Genomic DNA, 17,030 nt, shown 5'->3' with positions numbered 1-17,030 from the left:
CTGGGGAAGTGAGGGCTCTATCGTGCGGATTATAGCAGAACAACATCACAGATTGTAGATAGTAAATCATAGAATCTCTGTAGTCCATTCAGCCCATCAAGTCCCCACTAGCTCTCTCTTACAGAATCCTTACACAGGCCCTATTCCCCCACCCTATCCCCGTAACCCCACACATTTACCATGGCTAATCCATCCATTCTACACACCTTTGGACACTAAGGGGCAATTTAGCATTGCTAATCCATCTAACCTGCACATCTTTGGACTGTGGGAGGAAACCAGAGCACCCGGCGGAAACCAATATGGGGAGAACATGCAAATTCCAAATAGACAATCACCCAAGTCTGGAATTGAACCCGGGTCCCTGGTGTTGTGAGGCAGCAGTGCTAACCATTGCGCCACCTGCCACCCCATGACACAGTGGGTAGCACTGCTGCCTCACAAAAGCAAAGATAACAATGGTTTTGGCATATGCTGGAATGTGACTATTAGGCTGTTTGACAACGGAGACAGAAATACCAGGAGCAAACGATGCCCTGGGAGCTGTAGAAGAAGAATGTGACGGAGATTACGAGTGGGTCCTTGACAGGTTTTCTAATGGTTCAGAAAGAGAACAGTGAGTTGGAAAAGTCCAGAAGAAGTTGGCCTACAGTGCATATCTGTGTGCCTTATAGTTGAGTCAAAAATACAAAGAGTTAAGGGTACTGGTGGATAAGCTGCAGAATGGAGCTGACTGCTGGCAGGGGAGTATGTCTGTCCTAGACTATCAGTGACATTGGGAACAGGGGGCAGATGATAGGGTGAGTGGTGCTCAGAAAAATCTACTGCTGTTCGGCCAAACTCTGGAACAAGATATTGATTTACAGTCAGAAAATAGCAGATCAAGTGAAGGGTTAGAAAATGCCATGGGGACTTTGAATAAGTTAATTCAACCACAAAGTGACACCTCCACTTGGCAGGGCGGTGGGATCCAAAGCAGTAGGGAGACAGTAGAGAAGATTGAGGACAGTACAGAAGTTAAAGAGAGCACATTAAATAGTAAAGGCAGTGTCAGTAATCCGAGCACTAGACAGATCAGGCAAAAGCAAGAGAGAGAGAGAGCAAGGGAAGTCCAGATTAAACTGCATTTATTTCAATGCAAGAGGCCGGACGGACAAGGCAGATGAACTCAGGGCATGGATGGGTACATGGGATTGGGATATTATAGCAATTACTGAAACATGGCTAAGGGAGGGACAGGACTGGCAGCTCAATGTTCCAGGGTACAGATGCTACAGGAAAGATAGAACAGGAGGGAAGAGAGGAGGGGGAATTGCACTTTTGATGAAGGAAAATATCACGGCAGTACAGAGAGGGGATATATCCGAGGGTTCGGCCACTGAGTGTATATGGGTTGAACTGAGAAATAAGAAGGGGGAAATCACTTTGATAGGGTTGTACTATAGGCCCCAAAATAGTTGGCGGGAAATTTAGGAACAAATATGTAAGGAGACTTACAGATAGCTTCAAGAAAAATAGGGTGGTAATAGTAGGGGATTTTAACTTTCCCAACATTGACTGGGACAGCCATAGTATTAGAGGGTTGGATGGAGAGAAATTTGTTGAGTGTATTCAGGAGGAATTTCTCATTCAGTATGTGGGTGGCCCGACTACAGAGGGGGCAAAACTTGACCTCCTCTTGGGAAATAAGGAAGGAAAGGTGACAGAAGTATTAGTGAGGGATCACTTTGGGACCAGTGACCATAATTCCATTAGTTTTAAGATAGCGATGGAGAATGATAGGTCTGGCCCAAAAGTTAAAATTCTAAATTGGGGCAAGGCCAATTTTGATGGTATCAGGCAGGAACTTTCAACAGTTAATTGGGGGAGTCTGTGGGAAGGCAGAGGGACGTCTGGTAAGTAGGAGGCTTTCAAAAGTGGGAGCCTTTGATAAGGTACCGCATGGTAGGTTGTTGCATAAAGTTAAATCTCACGGGATCCAGGGTGAGGTATCTAAATGGATACAAAATTGGTTTCTTGACAGAAGTGGTTGCAGAGAGTTGTTTTTCAAACTGGAGGCCTGTGACCAGCAGTGTGCCTCAGGGATCAGTGCTGGGCCCACTGTTATTTTTCATTTATATTAATGATTTGGATGAGAATATAGGGGGCATGGTTAGTAAGTTTGCAGATGACACCAAGATTGGTGGCATAGTGGACAGTGAAGAAAGTTATCTCCAATTGCAACGGGATCTTGATCAATTGGGCCAGTGGGCTGACGAATGGCAGATGGAGTTTAGACATAGAAAGACATAGAAACCCTACAGCACAGAAAGAGGCCATTTGGCGCATCGAGTCTGCACCGAACACAATCCCACCCAGGCCCTAGCCCCATATCCCTACATATTTACCCACTAATCCCTCTAACCTACACATCTCAGGACACTAAGGGCAATTTTTAGCATGGCCAATCAACCTAACCCGCACATCTTTGGACTGTGAGAGGAAACCGGAGCACCCGGAGGAAACCCACGCAGACACGAGGAGAATGTGCAAACTCCACACAGACAGTGACTCAAGCCGGGAATCGAACCCAGGTCCCTGGAGCTGTGAAGCAGCAGTGCTAACCACTGTGCTACCGTGCCGCCCCAATTTAGAATTGGGAATTTTAATTTAGACAAATGCGAGGTGATGCATTTTGGTAGATTGAACCAGGGCAGGACCTACTCAGTTAATGGTAGGGCGTTGGGGAGAGTTACAGAACAAAGAGATCTAGGAGTACATGTTCATAGCTCCTTGAAAGTGGAGTCACAGGTGGACAGAGTGGTGAAGAAGGCATTCGGCATGCTTGGTTTCATCGGTCAGAACATTGAATACAGGAGTTGGAATGTCTTGTTAAAGTTGTACAAGACATTGGTAAGGCCACACTTGGAATACTGTGTGCAATTCTGGTCACCCTATTATAGAAAGGATATTATTAAACTAGAAAGAATGCAGAAAAGATTTACCAGGATGCTACTGGGACTTGATGGATTGAGTTATAAGGAGAGGCTGAATAGACTGGGACTTTTTTCTCAGGAGCGTAGGAGGCTGAGGGGTGACCTTATAGAGGTCTATAAAATAATGTGGGGCATAGACAAGGTAGATAATCAATATCTTTTCCCAAAGGTAGAGGAGTCTAAAACTAGAGGGCATAGGTTTAAGGTGAGAGGGGAGAGATACAAAAGTGTTCAGAGGGGCAATTTTTTCACACAGAGGGTGGTGAGTGTCTGGAACAAGCTGTCAGAGGTAGTAGTAGAGGTGGGTACATTTTTATCTTTTAAAAAGCATTTAGATAGTTACATGGGTACGATGGGTATAGAGGGATATGGGCCAAATGCGGGCAATTGGAATTAGCTACGGGGTTTCAAAAAAAAAGGGCGGCATGGACATGTTGGGCTGGAGGGCCTGTTTGCATGCTGTAAACCTCTATGACTCTAAAAGTGTGTTAACCAGGGTTCAGGGTAAGCACATTCCTCTAAGAGTGAAGGGCAAGGCTGGTAGAAGTAGGGAATACTGGATTACTCGGGATATTGAGGCCCTGCTCAAGAAGAAGAAGGGGGCACATGACATGCATTGGCAGCTGGGATCAAGTGGATCCCTTGAAGAGTATAGAGGGTGTAGGAGTAGAGTTAAGAGATAAATCAGAAGGGCAAAAAGGGGACACGAGATTATTTTGGCAGATAAGGCAAAGGAGAATCCAAGAGTTTCTACAAATACATAAGGGGCAAAAGTTTATTTATTTGTTAGTCACAAGTAAGGCTTACATTGACACTGCAATGAAATTACTGTGAAATTCCCCAAGTCGTCACACTCCGCCTGTTCAGGTCAATGCACCTAACTAGCATGTCTTTCAGACGGGAGCACCCGCAGGAAACCCACACAGACATGGGGAAAACTTGCAAGCTCCACACAGACAGTGACCCAAGCCGGGAATTGAACCTGGGTCCCTGGCACTGTGAGGCAGCAGCGCTAACCACTGTGCCATGGTGCCACCCAAAGAGTAACTAGGGAGAGAGTAGGACCTCTTAAGGATCAACAAGATCATCTATGTGCGGATCCACAAGAGATGGGTGAGATCCTAAATGAATATTTCACATCAGTATTCACTTTTGAGAAAAGCAGGGAACTTGAGGAAATAAATAGTGATGTCTTGAGGAGTGTACATACAACAGAGAAGGAGGTGCTGGAAGTCTTAAAGCACATCAAGGTAGATAAATCCCCGGGACCTGATGGAAGTGTATCCCAGGACACTGTGGGAGGCGAGGGAGGAAATTACGGGTCCCCTGGCAGAGATATTTGAATCATCGATAGTCACAGATGAGATGCCTGAAGATTGGAGGGTGGCAAATGTTGTGCCTTTGTTTAAGGGCTGCAGGGAAAAGCCTAGGAACTACAGGCCGGTGAGCCTCACATCTGTAGTGGGTAAGTTGTTAGAAGGTATTTTGAGAGACAGGATCTACAGGTATTTAGAGATGCAAGGACTGATTAGGGACAGTCAGCATGACTTTGTGAGTGGAAAATCATGTCTCACAAATTTGATTGAGATTTTTGAAGCGGTAACCAAGAAGGTAGATGAAGAGAGTGCAGTTGGTGTTGTCTACATGGACTTTAGCAAGGCCTTTGACAAGGTACCACATGGTAGGTAGTTACATAAGGTTAAATCTCACGGGATCCAGGGTGAGGTAGCCAAATGGATTCAAAATTGGCTTGATGACAGAAGTCAGAGTGTGGTTGTAGAGGGTTGTTTTTCAAACTAGAGGCCTGTGACCAGTGGTGTGCCTCAGGGATCGATGCTGGGTCCACTGTTATTTGTCATTTATATTAATGATTTGGATGAGAATTTATTAGGTATGGTTAGTAAGTTTGCAGATGACACCAAGATTGGTGCCATAGTGGACAGTGAAGAAGGTTATCTAGGATTGCAACGGGATCTTGATCAATTGGGCCAGTGGGCTGACGAATGGCAGATGGAGTTTAATTTAGAAAAATGCGAGGTGATGCATTTTGGTCCATCGAACCAGGCAGGACTTACTCTGTTAATGGTAGAGCATTGGGGAGAGTTATAGAACAAAGAGATCTAGGGGAACAGGTTCATAGCTCCTTGAAAGTGGAGTCACAGGTGGACAGAATAGTGAAGAAGGCATTCGGCATGCTTGGTTTCATTGGTCAGAACATTGAATACAGGAGTTGGGACGTCTTTTGAAGTTGTACAAGACATTGGTAAGGTCACACTTGGAATACTGTGTACAGTTCTGGTCACCCTATTATGGAAAGGATGATATTAAACTAGAAAGAGTGCAGAAAAGATTTACTAGGATACTACCAGGACTTGATGGTTTGAGTTTTTTTTTTTAGAAACCCTACAGTGCAGAAGGAGGCCATTCGGCCCATCGAGTCTGCACCGACCACAATCCCACCCAGGCCCGACCCCCACATATTTTACCCGCTAATCCCAGGACTCTAAGGGGCAATTTTTTTTTTTAACCTGGCCAATCAACCTAACCCGCACATCTTTGGACTGTGGGAGGAAACCGGAGCACCCGGAGGAAACCCACGCAGACACGAGGAGAATGTGCAAACTCCACACAGACAGTGACCTGAGCCGGGAATCGAACCCAGGACCCTGGAGCTGTGAAGCAGCAGTGCTAACCACTGTGCTACCGTACCGCCGTTATAAGGAGAGGCTGGATAGAATGGGACTTTTTTCTCTGAAGCTTAGGAGGCTTAAGGGTGATCTTATAGAGGTCTGTAAAATAATGAGGGGCATAGATCAGCTGGATAGTCAATATCTTTTCCCAAAGATAGGGAGGTCTAAAACTCAAGGGCATAGGTTTAAGGTGAGAGGGGAGAGATACAAAAGGGTCCAGAGGGGCAATTATTTTCACAAGGAGGATGGTGAGTGTCTGGAACAAGCTGCCAGAGGTAGTAGTCGAGGCGGGTACAATTTTGTCTTTTAAAAAGCGTTTAGACAGTTACATGGGTAAGATTGGTATAGAGGGATATGGACCAAACGCAGGCAATTGGAACTAGCTTAGAGGTTAAAAAAAGGGGGCGGCATGGACAAGTTGGGCTGAAGGGCCTGTTTCCATGCTGTAAAGCTCTATGACCCCCCTGAAGCAGACCACTCCCTGTGTTTAGCTAAAATCAAATAATCTGACACACAAATCAGTCATCAACGAGCAGATGTAGTTATTGTCTCCAAAATCAAGGCCACTGAAAGCACTCCTCTCTCTCCTCTGCCTCTCCGGTGTGATAAGGGAATGCCGGTGTGTGAGGTTAGCCATGACGTCTGCACCATCATGATCCATAACCCTTACTCCAAGTTTGTTTGCCCAGTTGAAGGAATACAGCACATTCAAGTCAAGTCACTGTTAAAGCAAGGTGTTGTTTACAAGCATCACAGATTCGAAGAATTAGTTTGGAAAGGGAATAAAAATTAATTTAATTTAAACTGCCGTGTGTTTCTGTTTGAAATAAATTCAAACTGTACTAAAATGTGAAAGGAATGTATTTGGGTTTGAAACTAAGTTGTTGAAGGTTAGAATTGTGAAGGCCAATTTACTCCCAAAACACAAAGATAAGGCTGCAGTTTGGCAGCAATCCAGTTTCAGCTTTCAAAACATCGGAGTTAAAATAGTTGAGATTCGGTTAACAACACATTTCACAAAGTATTTCTTTCAACTTTGATTAAGTAGCAAATATTGGAAATTGAAATTGGCATTTGGGTCTTGATGAACATTTGAGTGAAAGGGAATTCTAGATGAGATGAATGAATTGACAGTTTTCTCTTGGAGATCTTAGAAATCTTAGAAACCCTACAGCACAGAGAGAGGCCATTCGGCCCATCGGGTTTGCACCGACCACAATCCCACCCAGGCCCTATCCTCATATCCCTACATATTTACCCATTAATCCCTCTAACCTACGCATCCCAGGACACTAAGGGCAGTTTTAGCATGGCCAATCAACCTGACCCGCACATCTTTGGATTGTGGGAGGAAACCGGAGGACCCGGACGAAACCCACGCAGACACGAAGAGAATGTGCAAACTCCACACAGACAGTGACCCAAGCCGGGAATCGAACCCAGGTCCCTGGAGCTGTGAAGCAGCAGTGCTAACCACTGTGCTACCGTGCCGCCCCACATTTGTTTCTTTGCCCATTAACTATTTCAGGGAACTGAATTTGATAATCGGGCCGCCATCTAAGACATTGGGACTGTGCAGGAGGAAATAAGCAAAGACATTGAGATGAACAAACCCTTTGACCCTGGCTTTTGACTTTCTTTTGAAGATGCTGACAGAATTATTGAATGGTGCATCCTTTGTAAAACAGTGGAATCCAGGATGATGATTGGTAAAATGCGCAGCATCATCCCTATAGACCTGATAAACCTTCCACAAATGCAAAGCAAGGAATTGTGGGAGAGCACAGAGAGATGCCAACCAGCAGGACAAAAGAACACTGTCTGGTTTAAAATAAAATGAGAGACAACATTTAACAGGAGGGGAAATGTGAACGTGGCTTATGAATATGAACTCCAACTGAGGGTTAAAGAAGGAACTGGAGAAAGTGAGAGGGCATGGGATCCAAGGGGCTGTTGTCTTGTGGATCCAGAACTGGCTTGCCTGCAGAAGGCAGAGAGTGGTTCAAGAATGGGTCTTTTTCTGAATGGAGGTCGTTCACCAGTGGAATGCCCCAGGGATCTGTAGTGGTACATTTTGGCAGGTCAAATGGGATGAAGAAGTATAATATCAAGGGTAAGACTCTTAGCAGTGTAGAGGATCAGAAGGACCTTGGGGTCCATAGGACTCTTAAATCGGCCTCGCAGGTAGAAGGCGTATGGTGTGCTGGCCTTCATCAATCGAGGGATTGAGTTTAGGTGTCGGGAGATAATGATGCAGCTTTATAAGACCCTTGTCAGACCCCACTTGGAGTACTGTGCTCAGTTCTGGTTGCCTCATTACAGGAAGGATGTAGAAATTATTGAAAGGGTGCAGAGAAGATTTACAAGGATATTGCCTGGATTGGGTGGCATGCCTTATGAGGATAGGTTGAGGGAGCTCGGTCTTTTCTCCTTGGAGAGACGAAGGATGAGAGGTGACCTGATAGAGGTGTACAAGATGTTGAGAGGTATAGATCGGGTGGATTCTCAGAAGCTTTTTCCCAGGGCTGAAATGGCTGCTACGAGAGGACACAGGTTTAAGTGCTGGGGAGTAGGTACAGAGGAGATGTCAGGGGTAAGTTTTTCACTCAGAGGGTGGTGGGTGAGTGGAATCGGCTGCCATCAATGGTGGTGGAGGCAAACACGATAGGGTCTTTTAAGAGACTTCTGGATGAGTACATGGGACTTAATAGGATTGAGGGTTATAGGTAAGCCTATATATAAGCCTAGGTAGGTAGGGACATGACCGGCGCAACTTGTGGGCCGAAGGGCCTGTTTGTGCTGTAGTTTTTCTATGTTTTTTCTATGTTCTGTGGAACACCGATGTGAGATTGCAGAAGTGGTTTGTAAATTGTGAATGAGCTAACATCCGAGAATACACAGTGCAGCTGCACTGAAAAATGAAAGGCGGCATGGTGGCACAGTGGTTAGCATTGCTGCCTCACAATGCCAAGGACCCGGGTTCAATTCCAGCCTCGGGTGATTGTCTGTGTGGAGTTTGCACATTCTCCTCATGTCTGCGTGGGTTTCCTCAGGGTCCTCCAGTTTCCTCCCACAGTCCAAAGATGTGCGAGTTAGGTTGATTGGCCATAGTAAATTGCCCCTTCGTGTCAGGGGGACGAGTAAGGTAAATAAGTGGGGTTATGGGTATAGGGCCTGGATGGGATTGTGGTCTGTGCAGACTCGATGGGCCAAATGGCCTCCTTGTGCAATGTCATGATTCTAATGGGACTTACTCAGCTACTTGACAAACAACAAGACTTGAAATGGTTAATATGACCTGAAGAGTAAGAAATCATTTTGAAATGATCAAGGCACTGACACATAATCCATACAGGAACTGACTGTAAGACCAAATTAAAGTAAATAGAATTTTGGATTGGGACAAATAAAGGCTGGGGAGAAAGAATACTGAACAAGAACAAGATGGATACAGGTGAAGGGACAGCTTGAGAATTTTTTTAAGTCTGTGCAATTTCTACAGCAATTATATGTTATCACTGCTTTTAAATCCAATTATACCGCTTCAATTATATCTAAAAATTGTGAGAAGATTTTAAAGAGAAGGGAAGTTTGCTACCTTGGACTCAGTGCGAGAGCAAAATTACATTTTAACCTTTCATTGCTGTGAATGTAACTGAAATTAACCTGAAAATGGTTGGGTTTCACTAAAATCTAGTGCACAGACTTAGTTACACGATTGGCCCTGTGCTGCAGACTCAATGGAACCATGTGACAGATGTAGTTATTTTAGATTAGATTTGATTTGATTTATTGTCACATGTATTAACATACAGTATTGTTTCTTACGCGCTATACAGACAAAACATACCGTTCATAGAGAAGGAAACGAGAGAGTGCAGAATGTAGTGTTACAGTCAGAGCTAGTGTGTAGAGAAAGATCAACTTAATGCAAGGTAAGTCCATTCAAAAGTCTGACAGCAGCAGGGAAGAAGCTGTTCTTGAGTCGGTTGGTACATGACCTCAGACTTTTGTATCTTTTTCCTAACAGCATGAAGGTAATTTCCAACAAAGCTCAGGGACAGATGAGTAGTTAGTCCTGGGACTGGTTCAGTGATGGGTTCCCTGCCAGTTGAAACCCTCGCAAGGTGCCGTCTGTGCTTCTGGGAGGCAGTGACTGTTTCTCTGTCAGCCCCAGGAGTTCACGTTGTTGTCCACTTGATCACTGATTTGAAAGTGTGGAGTTGGTAGAGTTTCACTGATGAGTAAACTTTACCCTATAATCCCAACTCTGTTAGTTAGGGGATCAGTTTCTAAAAGTTGCATCTAATCAATAAACTTTGACACAATTGACTGATTTGGTGCCTGACTCTTTGCCTGATAGTTATATCTCTGCCAAATTCAAACTCTTTAAAATTCAATTTGGGTTCCAGAATTGGGCAGAGTACAGCCAAATTGGAACAGTGTAAAAGATCAAAAATAAACCTTTTTTAAACTGATAATGTCCTTGTAATAATCAGCAGCCCCAGCCTTTCCTGAGGGTTAAATCCTCTCAGTTCTGGGATCATTCTTGTGACTCTTTCTTGCCTCTTCTTCAGTGCCTCTATTTCTACAGTTAGCACTGCTGCCTCACGGAGCCAGGGACCCAAGTTTGATTATGGCCTTGTGTGACTGTATGGAGTTTGCACGTTCTTCCCATGTCTGCATGGGTTTCCTCTGCGTGCTCTGGTTCCCTCACACAGTCCAAAAATGTGCAGTATAGGTGGATTAACTATGGTAAATATGTGGGTTACGAGGATAGGGTGGGGTGGGCCTGGCTATGATGAACTTTCAGAGAGCTGGTGCAGGCTCAATGGGCTCCTTCTGCATTGGAGGGATTCTATGATTCTAAAAGATCACAAATGTTGACAATACTCCCAGTATAGTATAACCATGCTTCTAATCAAGTCGAACATAACCTTCCTGCTTTACAATTCTATCCCTGTAGAATGCAACCCAATATATGGGCCCCACACTTTAGGAAATATGTGAAGTTCTTAGAGAGGGCGCAGAGGAGATTTGCGAGAATGGCTCCTCGCATCATTAAAAAGTACCTGCATTAACACTTGGCAAGTCATAACATTTAAGGCTTTGGGTCAGATACTGGTAAATGGGATTAGGTGGGAGGTCAGATGTTTCTTCAGTGCAGACACGATGGGCCGAAAGGCCTCCTGCTCTGTACGATTATATGATGAGGCACTTCAGTTAGTTACAAAGCCTGGAGCAGCTGAAATTTCTCTCTTTAGATCAGTCAGACATTAGGGTCTAGAATGGGGCCATTCGGTCCCCTGATTCAATACTGGCTTTCTCCAGATCAATATACTGACAGATCCATGCTCACTGCTTCCTGTCCTGGAGTAAGAAGTCTCACAACACCAGGTTAAAGTCCAATAGGTTTAATTGGTAGCAAAAGCCACAAGCTTTCGGCGCGCTCGCTGTTCCTCCTTCCATGGAGAACGCTTACCCGAAGATCAGAGGCCGAATGCCCGTGGCCGCAGAAGTGTTCCCCAGCAGGAAGAGAACACTCTTGCCTGGTGATTGTCGAGCGGTGTTCATTCATCCGTTGTTGTAGCGTCTGCATGGTCTCCCCAATGTACCATGCCTCGGGTCATGGAACACGGTGGACAGAGTACCCTTCGTCGTCCAGTACTTCCCTGGAGCGGAGAAGCTACGACATCTTCTCCGGAGCCTTCAACATGTCATTGATGAAGACGAACATCTCGCCAAGGCTATCCCCACATCCCCACTACTTGCCTTCAAACAACCGCACAACCTCAAATAGACCATTGTCCGCAGCAAACTACCCAGCCTTCAGGAGAACAGTGACCACGACACCACACAACCCTGACTGGATGCCATCATCTCACGTGAGAACACCATCCACCAGGTACCCGGTACATACATAGAACATAGAAAGCCACAGCACAAACAGGCCCTTCGGCCCACAAGTTGCGCCGATCACATCCCCACCTCTAGGCCTATCTATAGCCCTCAATCCCATTAAATCCCATGTACTCATCCAGAAGTCTCTTAAAAGACCCCAACGAGTTTGCCTCCACCACCACCGACGTCAGCCGATTCCACTCACCCACCACCCTCTGAGTGAAAAACTTACCCCTGACATCTCCTCTGTACCTACCCCCCAGCACCTTAAACCTGTGTCCTCTCGTAGCAACCATTTCAGCCCTTGGAAATAGCCTCTGAGAGTCTACCCTATCCAGACCTCTCAACATCTTGTAAACCTCTATCAGGTCACCTCTCATCCTTCGTCTCTCCAGGGAGAAGAGACCAAGCTCCCTCAACCTATCCTCATAAGGCATGCCCCCCAATCCAGGCAACATCCTTGTAAATCTCCTCTGCACCCTTTCAATGGCTTCAACATCTTGCAACTCGGCCAACGTTGTCTACCTGATATGCAGTAAGAAGTCTCACAACACCAGGTTAAAGTCCAACAGGTTTATTTGGTAGCAAATACCATAAGCTTTCGGAGCACTGCTATTTGGTAGCAAATACCATAAGCTTTCGGAGCACTGTTCCTTGAAATACCTGGTATGCTACATACCTGATATGCTGCAGGAAAGGATGTCCCGAGGCATGGTACATTGGGGAGACCATGCAGACGCTATGACAATGGATGAATGAACACCGCTCAACAATCACCAGACAAGAGTGTTCTCTTCCTGTTGGGGAACACTTCAGCGGTCACGGGCATTCGGCCTCTGATCTCCAAGCGTTCTCCAAGGCGGTCTTCACGACACATGACAGTGCAGAGACGCTGAGCAGACTGATAGCCAAGTTCCGCACACATGAGGACGGCCTCAACCAGGATCTTGGGTTCATGTCACACTATCTGTAACCCCCACAACTTGCCTGGGCTTGCAAAAGCTCACTTACTGTCATGGCTGGAGACAATACACATCTCTTTAACCTGTGCTACATTGTCTGTACCTTTAAGACTTGATTACCTGTAAAGACTCACATTCCAACCATTATTCTGTAAATTGAGTTTGTATCTTTATATGCCCTGTTTGTGAACAGAATTCCCATTTACCTGATGAAGGAGCAGCGCTCCAAAAGCTAGGGCCTTTTGCTACCAAATAAACCTGTTGGACTGTACCTGGCTTTGTGAGACTTCTTACTGTGTTTACCCCAGTCCAACGCCGGCATCTCCACATCCTGTCCTGGACACAGAGAGCTGAAAATCTCCATGCAGGCTGCCAGACAGATATCTGTCTCTATGACTGGATTAAAGATGTGTGGAATGTACAGACTGGAGAACAATGGGTGGGGGCGGGGCTCCCGGGTCCGCGACCCGAACCCGGAGACGTCACCGTGGAGCAGAGTGATTGCTATTGGCTGATTCAGACAGGGCTCCATTGTGCCGTCACAATGACTCAGAGGGGCGTTCCCAGCACACAGCGTCCCATTGGCAGCAATATCACTGGTTACAGAAGCAGCACACTGCGGATTGGACAACAGCTCAGCGCGTCTGGCGGGCAAAGCCCCTCCCACCTCCACGTGGGCTCGGGCTCCGCCCCCTCATTGTCTACATGCGGGAAATTGACCAATGGCAACGCGTGGAGCATCGTATGGACGCTGGTCCTCCAACCAGAGTCCGGGCCTTGTGTCACTGACAAAGCTGCTCCTCTCTGAATGAAGATGGGTTTCAGACAGACTGAAACTTGCTCCTGTCGCCAACATCTGTGAGTAAAACACTTTCTTTACTCCCCCTTTACATTTCTATTCTCATTCTGGAAACTGGGAAGTTGCAGGAAAGGAAGTGAATCGAGGGAGGGTGCAGACTCTGGAAAGGTTGGCCCAGGTCTCTCTCTTAAAGACATTGACATCCTTTGCTCCCTCAGCTTGACACATTTATCTGTCTGTCTAAAAGGATGGTCTCTTCCCTAATGTTTACAATTAAAGGGCTGGTTTTCCCAGGCTGACAGTAAATTAATATAAGGACAGAAATATGTCTCGCATTGTTTAATGGTACAGATTAGATATATTGTTGGTTCTGTAATCAAATTCATTTATTAGTATTTCTAGTAATGTAATACAGTACTGCAGCTATGTTATATTTATCCAGTCATACAGTCATTATGACACAGAATGAGTACATTGGATAACTTGAGTCGCTCCTGAATCTCTGTCAAGCAATTCTGTCAGTCTCGAGTGGGTCCCATTGTGGAACCCTGCAACGCCCGTTCGATTTCATTTAGAAATTGTTGATCATCTCTGCTTGATTACCCTCAGGCAACAAGTTTCATATCATGATCAATCACAACTCCCTGTATCTTAACCAACTGGAGCCAAGCTATCCATTAAACATATTTTTAATCCAGTCATCTAGGCACATCTGCCTGGCAGCCTGTATGGAGATTTTCAGCGGTGCTTTAGATTGGTTTCATTGGTCGGCGCAACATCGAGGGCCGAAAGGCCTGTACTGCGCTGTAATGTTCTATGTTCTATTTTCTATGTGTGTCCAGGACAGGAAGCAGTGAGCATGGATCTGTCACTCAGCCTGAATCAGCACCTTCAGGAGAATTGGGAGGGTGAATATTAGATACAGCAGAGTGAGAATGGAGGGAGAGTGTGTGGAAAGGAGATTTACAGCTTTTGGGGAATGAGAGAGGAAAGAATGTTCCATGGAAACTAGAATTGTCTGTTCTGTATTTCTATCCTGTACTGACAGTGATGGCATTGTAAATTCCTTTTACAGGCTTTGAGAAGGTGAGGACTTACAGACAGGAATCTCAAACCAAGCGTCACATTAAGATCTGGCAGAGTCACTTGATTCATCATGACCTGAATATGATCGGTCTTTGAACCCAAAAGGAGAAATGTTTTTCTATTCTGTCAATTTCAAACATCAGTGTGACTGGAAAAGCACCCAACACACACACCCGAGTGAGAGTGTTCCAGTGCATTTACCATGGAAAGAGCTTTAACCAGTTGCACAGCTTGAAAAAGCATTGCAGCATTCACAGCGGGGAGAGACCGTGTTCAGTGTTTGGACAAGGCTTCAGCTGATAACTAAACCTGGAGAGTCACAAGGATACCCACACCACAGAGAAACCGTGGAAATGTGGAGACTGTGGGAAGGGATTCAGGTCCCCATCTGCAGTGGAAACTCATCGACGAAGTCACACTGGAGAGAGACCATTCACCTGCTCTGTGTGTGCAGAAGGATTCACTCGGTTATCCCATTTGCGGAGACACCAGCGAGTTCACACTGGGGAGAGACCATTCACCTGCTCTTTGTGTGGGAAGGGATTCACTCAGTTATCCAGCCTGTTGAGACACCAGCGGGTTCACACTGGGGAAAGACCGTTCACCTGCTCTGTGTGTGGGAAGGGATTCACTCAGTTACCCCATTTGCAGGAACACCAAGGAGTTCACACTGGGGAGAGACCGTTCACCTGCTCTGTGTGTGGGAAGGGATTTACAAATTTATCCGGCCTGCTGAGTCACAATGTCACTCACACCAGTGAGAGACCCTTTAAATGCTCTGACTGTGGGAGTGAATTCAAAAGGTCTCAGGAACTGGTGATCCACCAGCGCATTCACACTGAGGAGAGACCGTTCAGCTGCTCTCACTGTACAAAGAGGTTTAGAACGTCATCCCATTTGCAGAGACACCAGCAAATACACACTGGGGAGAGACCATTCACCTGCTCTCAGTGTGGGAAGAGATTCACTCGCTTATCCAGCCTGCAGAGTCACAATGTCACTCACAGCAATGAGAGACCCTTTAAATGCTCTGACTGTGGGAATGCCTTCAAAACCTCTCGGGATCTGAAGGACCACCAGCAGATTCACACTGAGGAGAAACCGTTCAGCTGCTCTCACTGCAGCAAGATGTTTCGAACATCATCCGCCCTGCAAAACCACGAGCGAGTTCACACTGGGGAGAGGCCGTTCACCTGCTCTGTGTGTGGGAAGGGATTCACACGATCATCCACCCTGCGGAGACACCAGCGAGTTCATAAGTGATCACAGGGGTTGGATTCTGCTGTTATTGCTGCTGTTAATCACATCCAGGACTGAAACCATGTTCATTCCAACAGTTGGTGAAGTGGGAGGGTTGGAGGGTTTCTTTCTGCTGGACTGGTCAGTCTCACGACTTTGTGGGCTGATGCTCTTTGAGCCTGGGAGAGCACATTTCCACTGAAATGATCCACAAAAGCTGATGAAAGACATTTATTTTATCTTGGATAGTATATCGTGTTTCTCACCACTGCAGGTAGATCGAAAATAAATACAGAAAGAACTGGAAAAATGCATGAGTGTCTGGAAAGAAGCCATTCAGTCCATTGAGTCCATGCCAGTTCTCTATAGATCAAACCATTGCCCTGTTCTATTCCTGTTTTCCTGTAGGTTTATTTCCCAGAAGTGCCCATCCATTTTCCTTTCACTTACGTCATCTCTGCTTCTCTCCCCTCGTAGGAAGCGGGTTCCTGATATTTCCCACTTTCTTTATATGCAAACGAGGAGTAGATAGCACAGAAGGAGGCCATTCAACCCATTGTGCCCATGCTGGTTCTTTGAAAGTTCGAAGTAACTAAGTTCTAAAGTCACGGAAGCCAAGTTAAACTCTGTGACTCGAGCTTTATTTTTAAAATGAATATTGTATTCACCTAAATGCTTGTGGTAGCTGCACAGCTGGCAGAAATTGTATAAACTAAGATTTTTTTTTCATTTTGACCAGCGAGAGGACATCACATTGTGTCAAATCTGGCTAAAGACTGAGGCTGATTATTCAATTCAATTAAAATAAATAAGAAGGAAAGCTGTTGTCTTATTCATACTGTCTTTTTGAAATAGTGTTTCTTGTATTAACCAAATGTATTAATTAGTTACAACTCATTAACAGGTAATTGAATAAGTAGTGAGCCTTAATTGAGTTCCAGTTAATGAATCAATACTAAATCAGTAGTTATATTAATAGACTGAGTTTTATTTGCTGTAAAAATGTAAAAGCTTAATTGCTGTGTATGTAAAGAATGTGGAATGAAGATAAATGTACTGGCAAGAGAGACCTTCAAGCTCTGATTAGCCTCAATATTTGAAACTGTGTGAATAAGGGATTGTATAGAATCAGATAAAGGGATTGTATGAAACCGTTCCATTGTATTCCTGTCTAAGAAAATGAGAGACGATGGTGTAAGTAATTGGGGATCCGATTAAATTAACCTAGTGACCAAATTGACCAATTGTCATGTTACAACAGGCCCAACACTGACGTGAGGTAATGGTCACGTTGGGGATAAAAGTCGAGGTTCCGAAGGTCTTCCTTGCTAACCGAGTACTGAAAACTCCCGAGACTGAGTTCCAAGGAAATTACCGT

General features: G+C 45.3%; 1 protein-coding gene across 1 annotated transcript in view; it reads left to right on the top strand.

The window, feature by feature from the left end:
* Positions 1–9,696: 9,696 nt before the first annotated feature.
* LOC144510909 (uncharacterized) overlaps positions 9,697–17,030 on the top strand; it is a 134,526-nt gene continuing 127,192 nt past the window's right edge. The window contains exons 1-2 of the mRNA XM_078240965.1: positions 9,697–9,702; positions 14,729–15,655. Coding sequence (XP_078097091.1) covers positions 9,697–9,702; positions 14,729–15,655 — 933 coding nt within the window. The remainder of the gene's footprint in view (positions 9,703–14,728; positions 15,656–17,030) is intronic.

The sequence above is a fragment of the Mustelus asterias genome, chromosome 23, assembly GCF_964213995.1.
Source record: "Mustelus asterias chromosome 23, sMusAst1.hap1.1, whole genome shotgun sequence".
NCBI classification, from domain to species: Eukaryota; Metazoa; Chordata; class Chondrichthyes; order Carcharhiniformes; family Triakidae; genus Mustelus; species Mustelus asterias.
The sequence above is the reverse complement of the archived record's forward strand: the minus strand, read 5'-3'. Positions and strand labels throughout refer to the sequence as shown.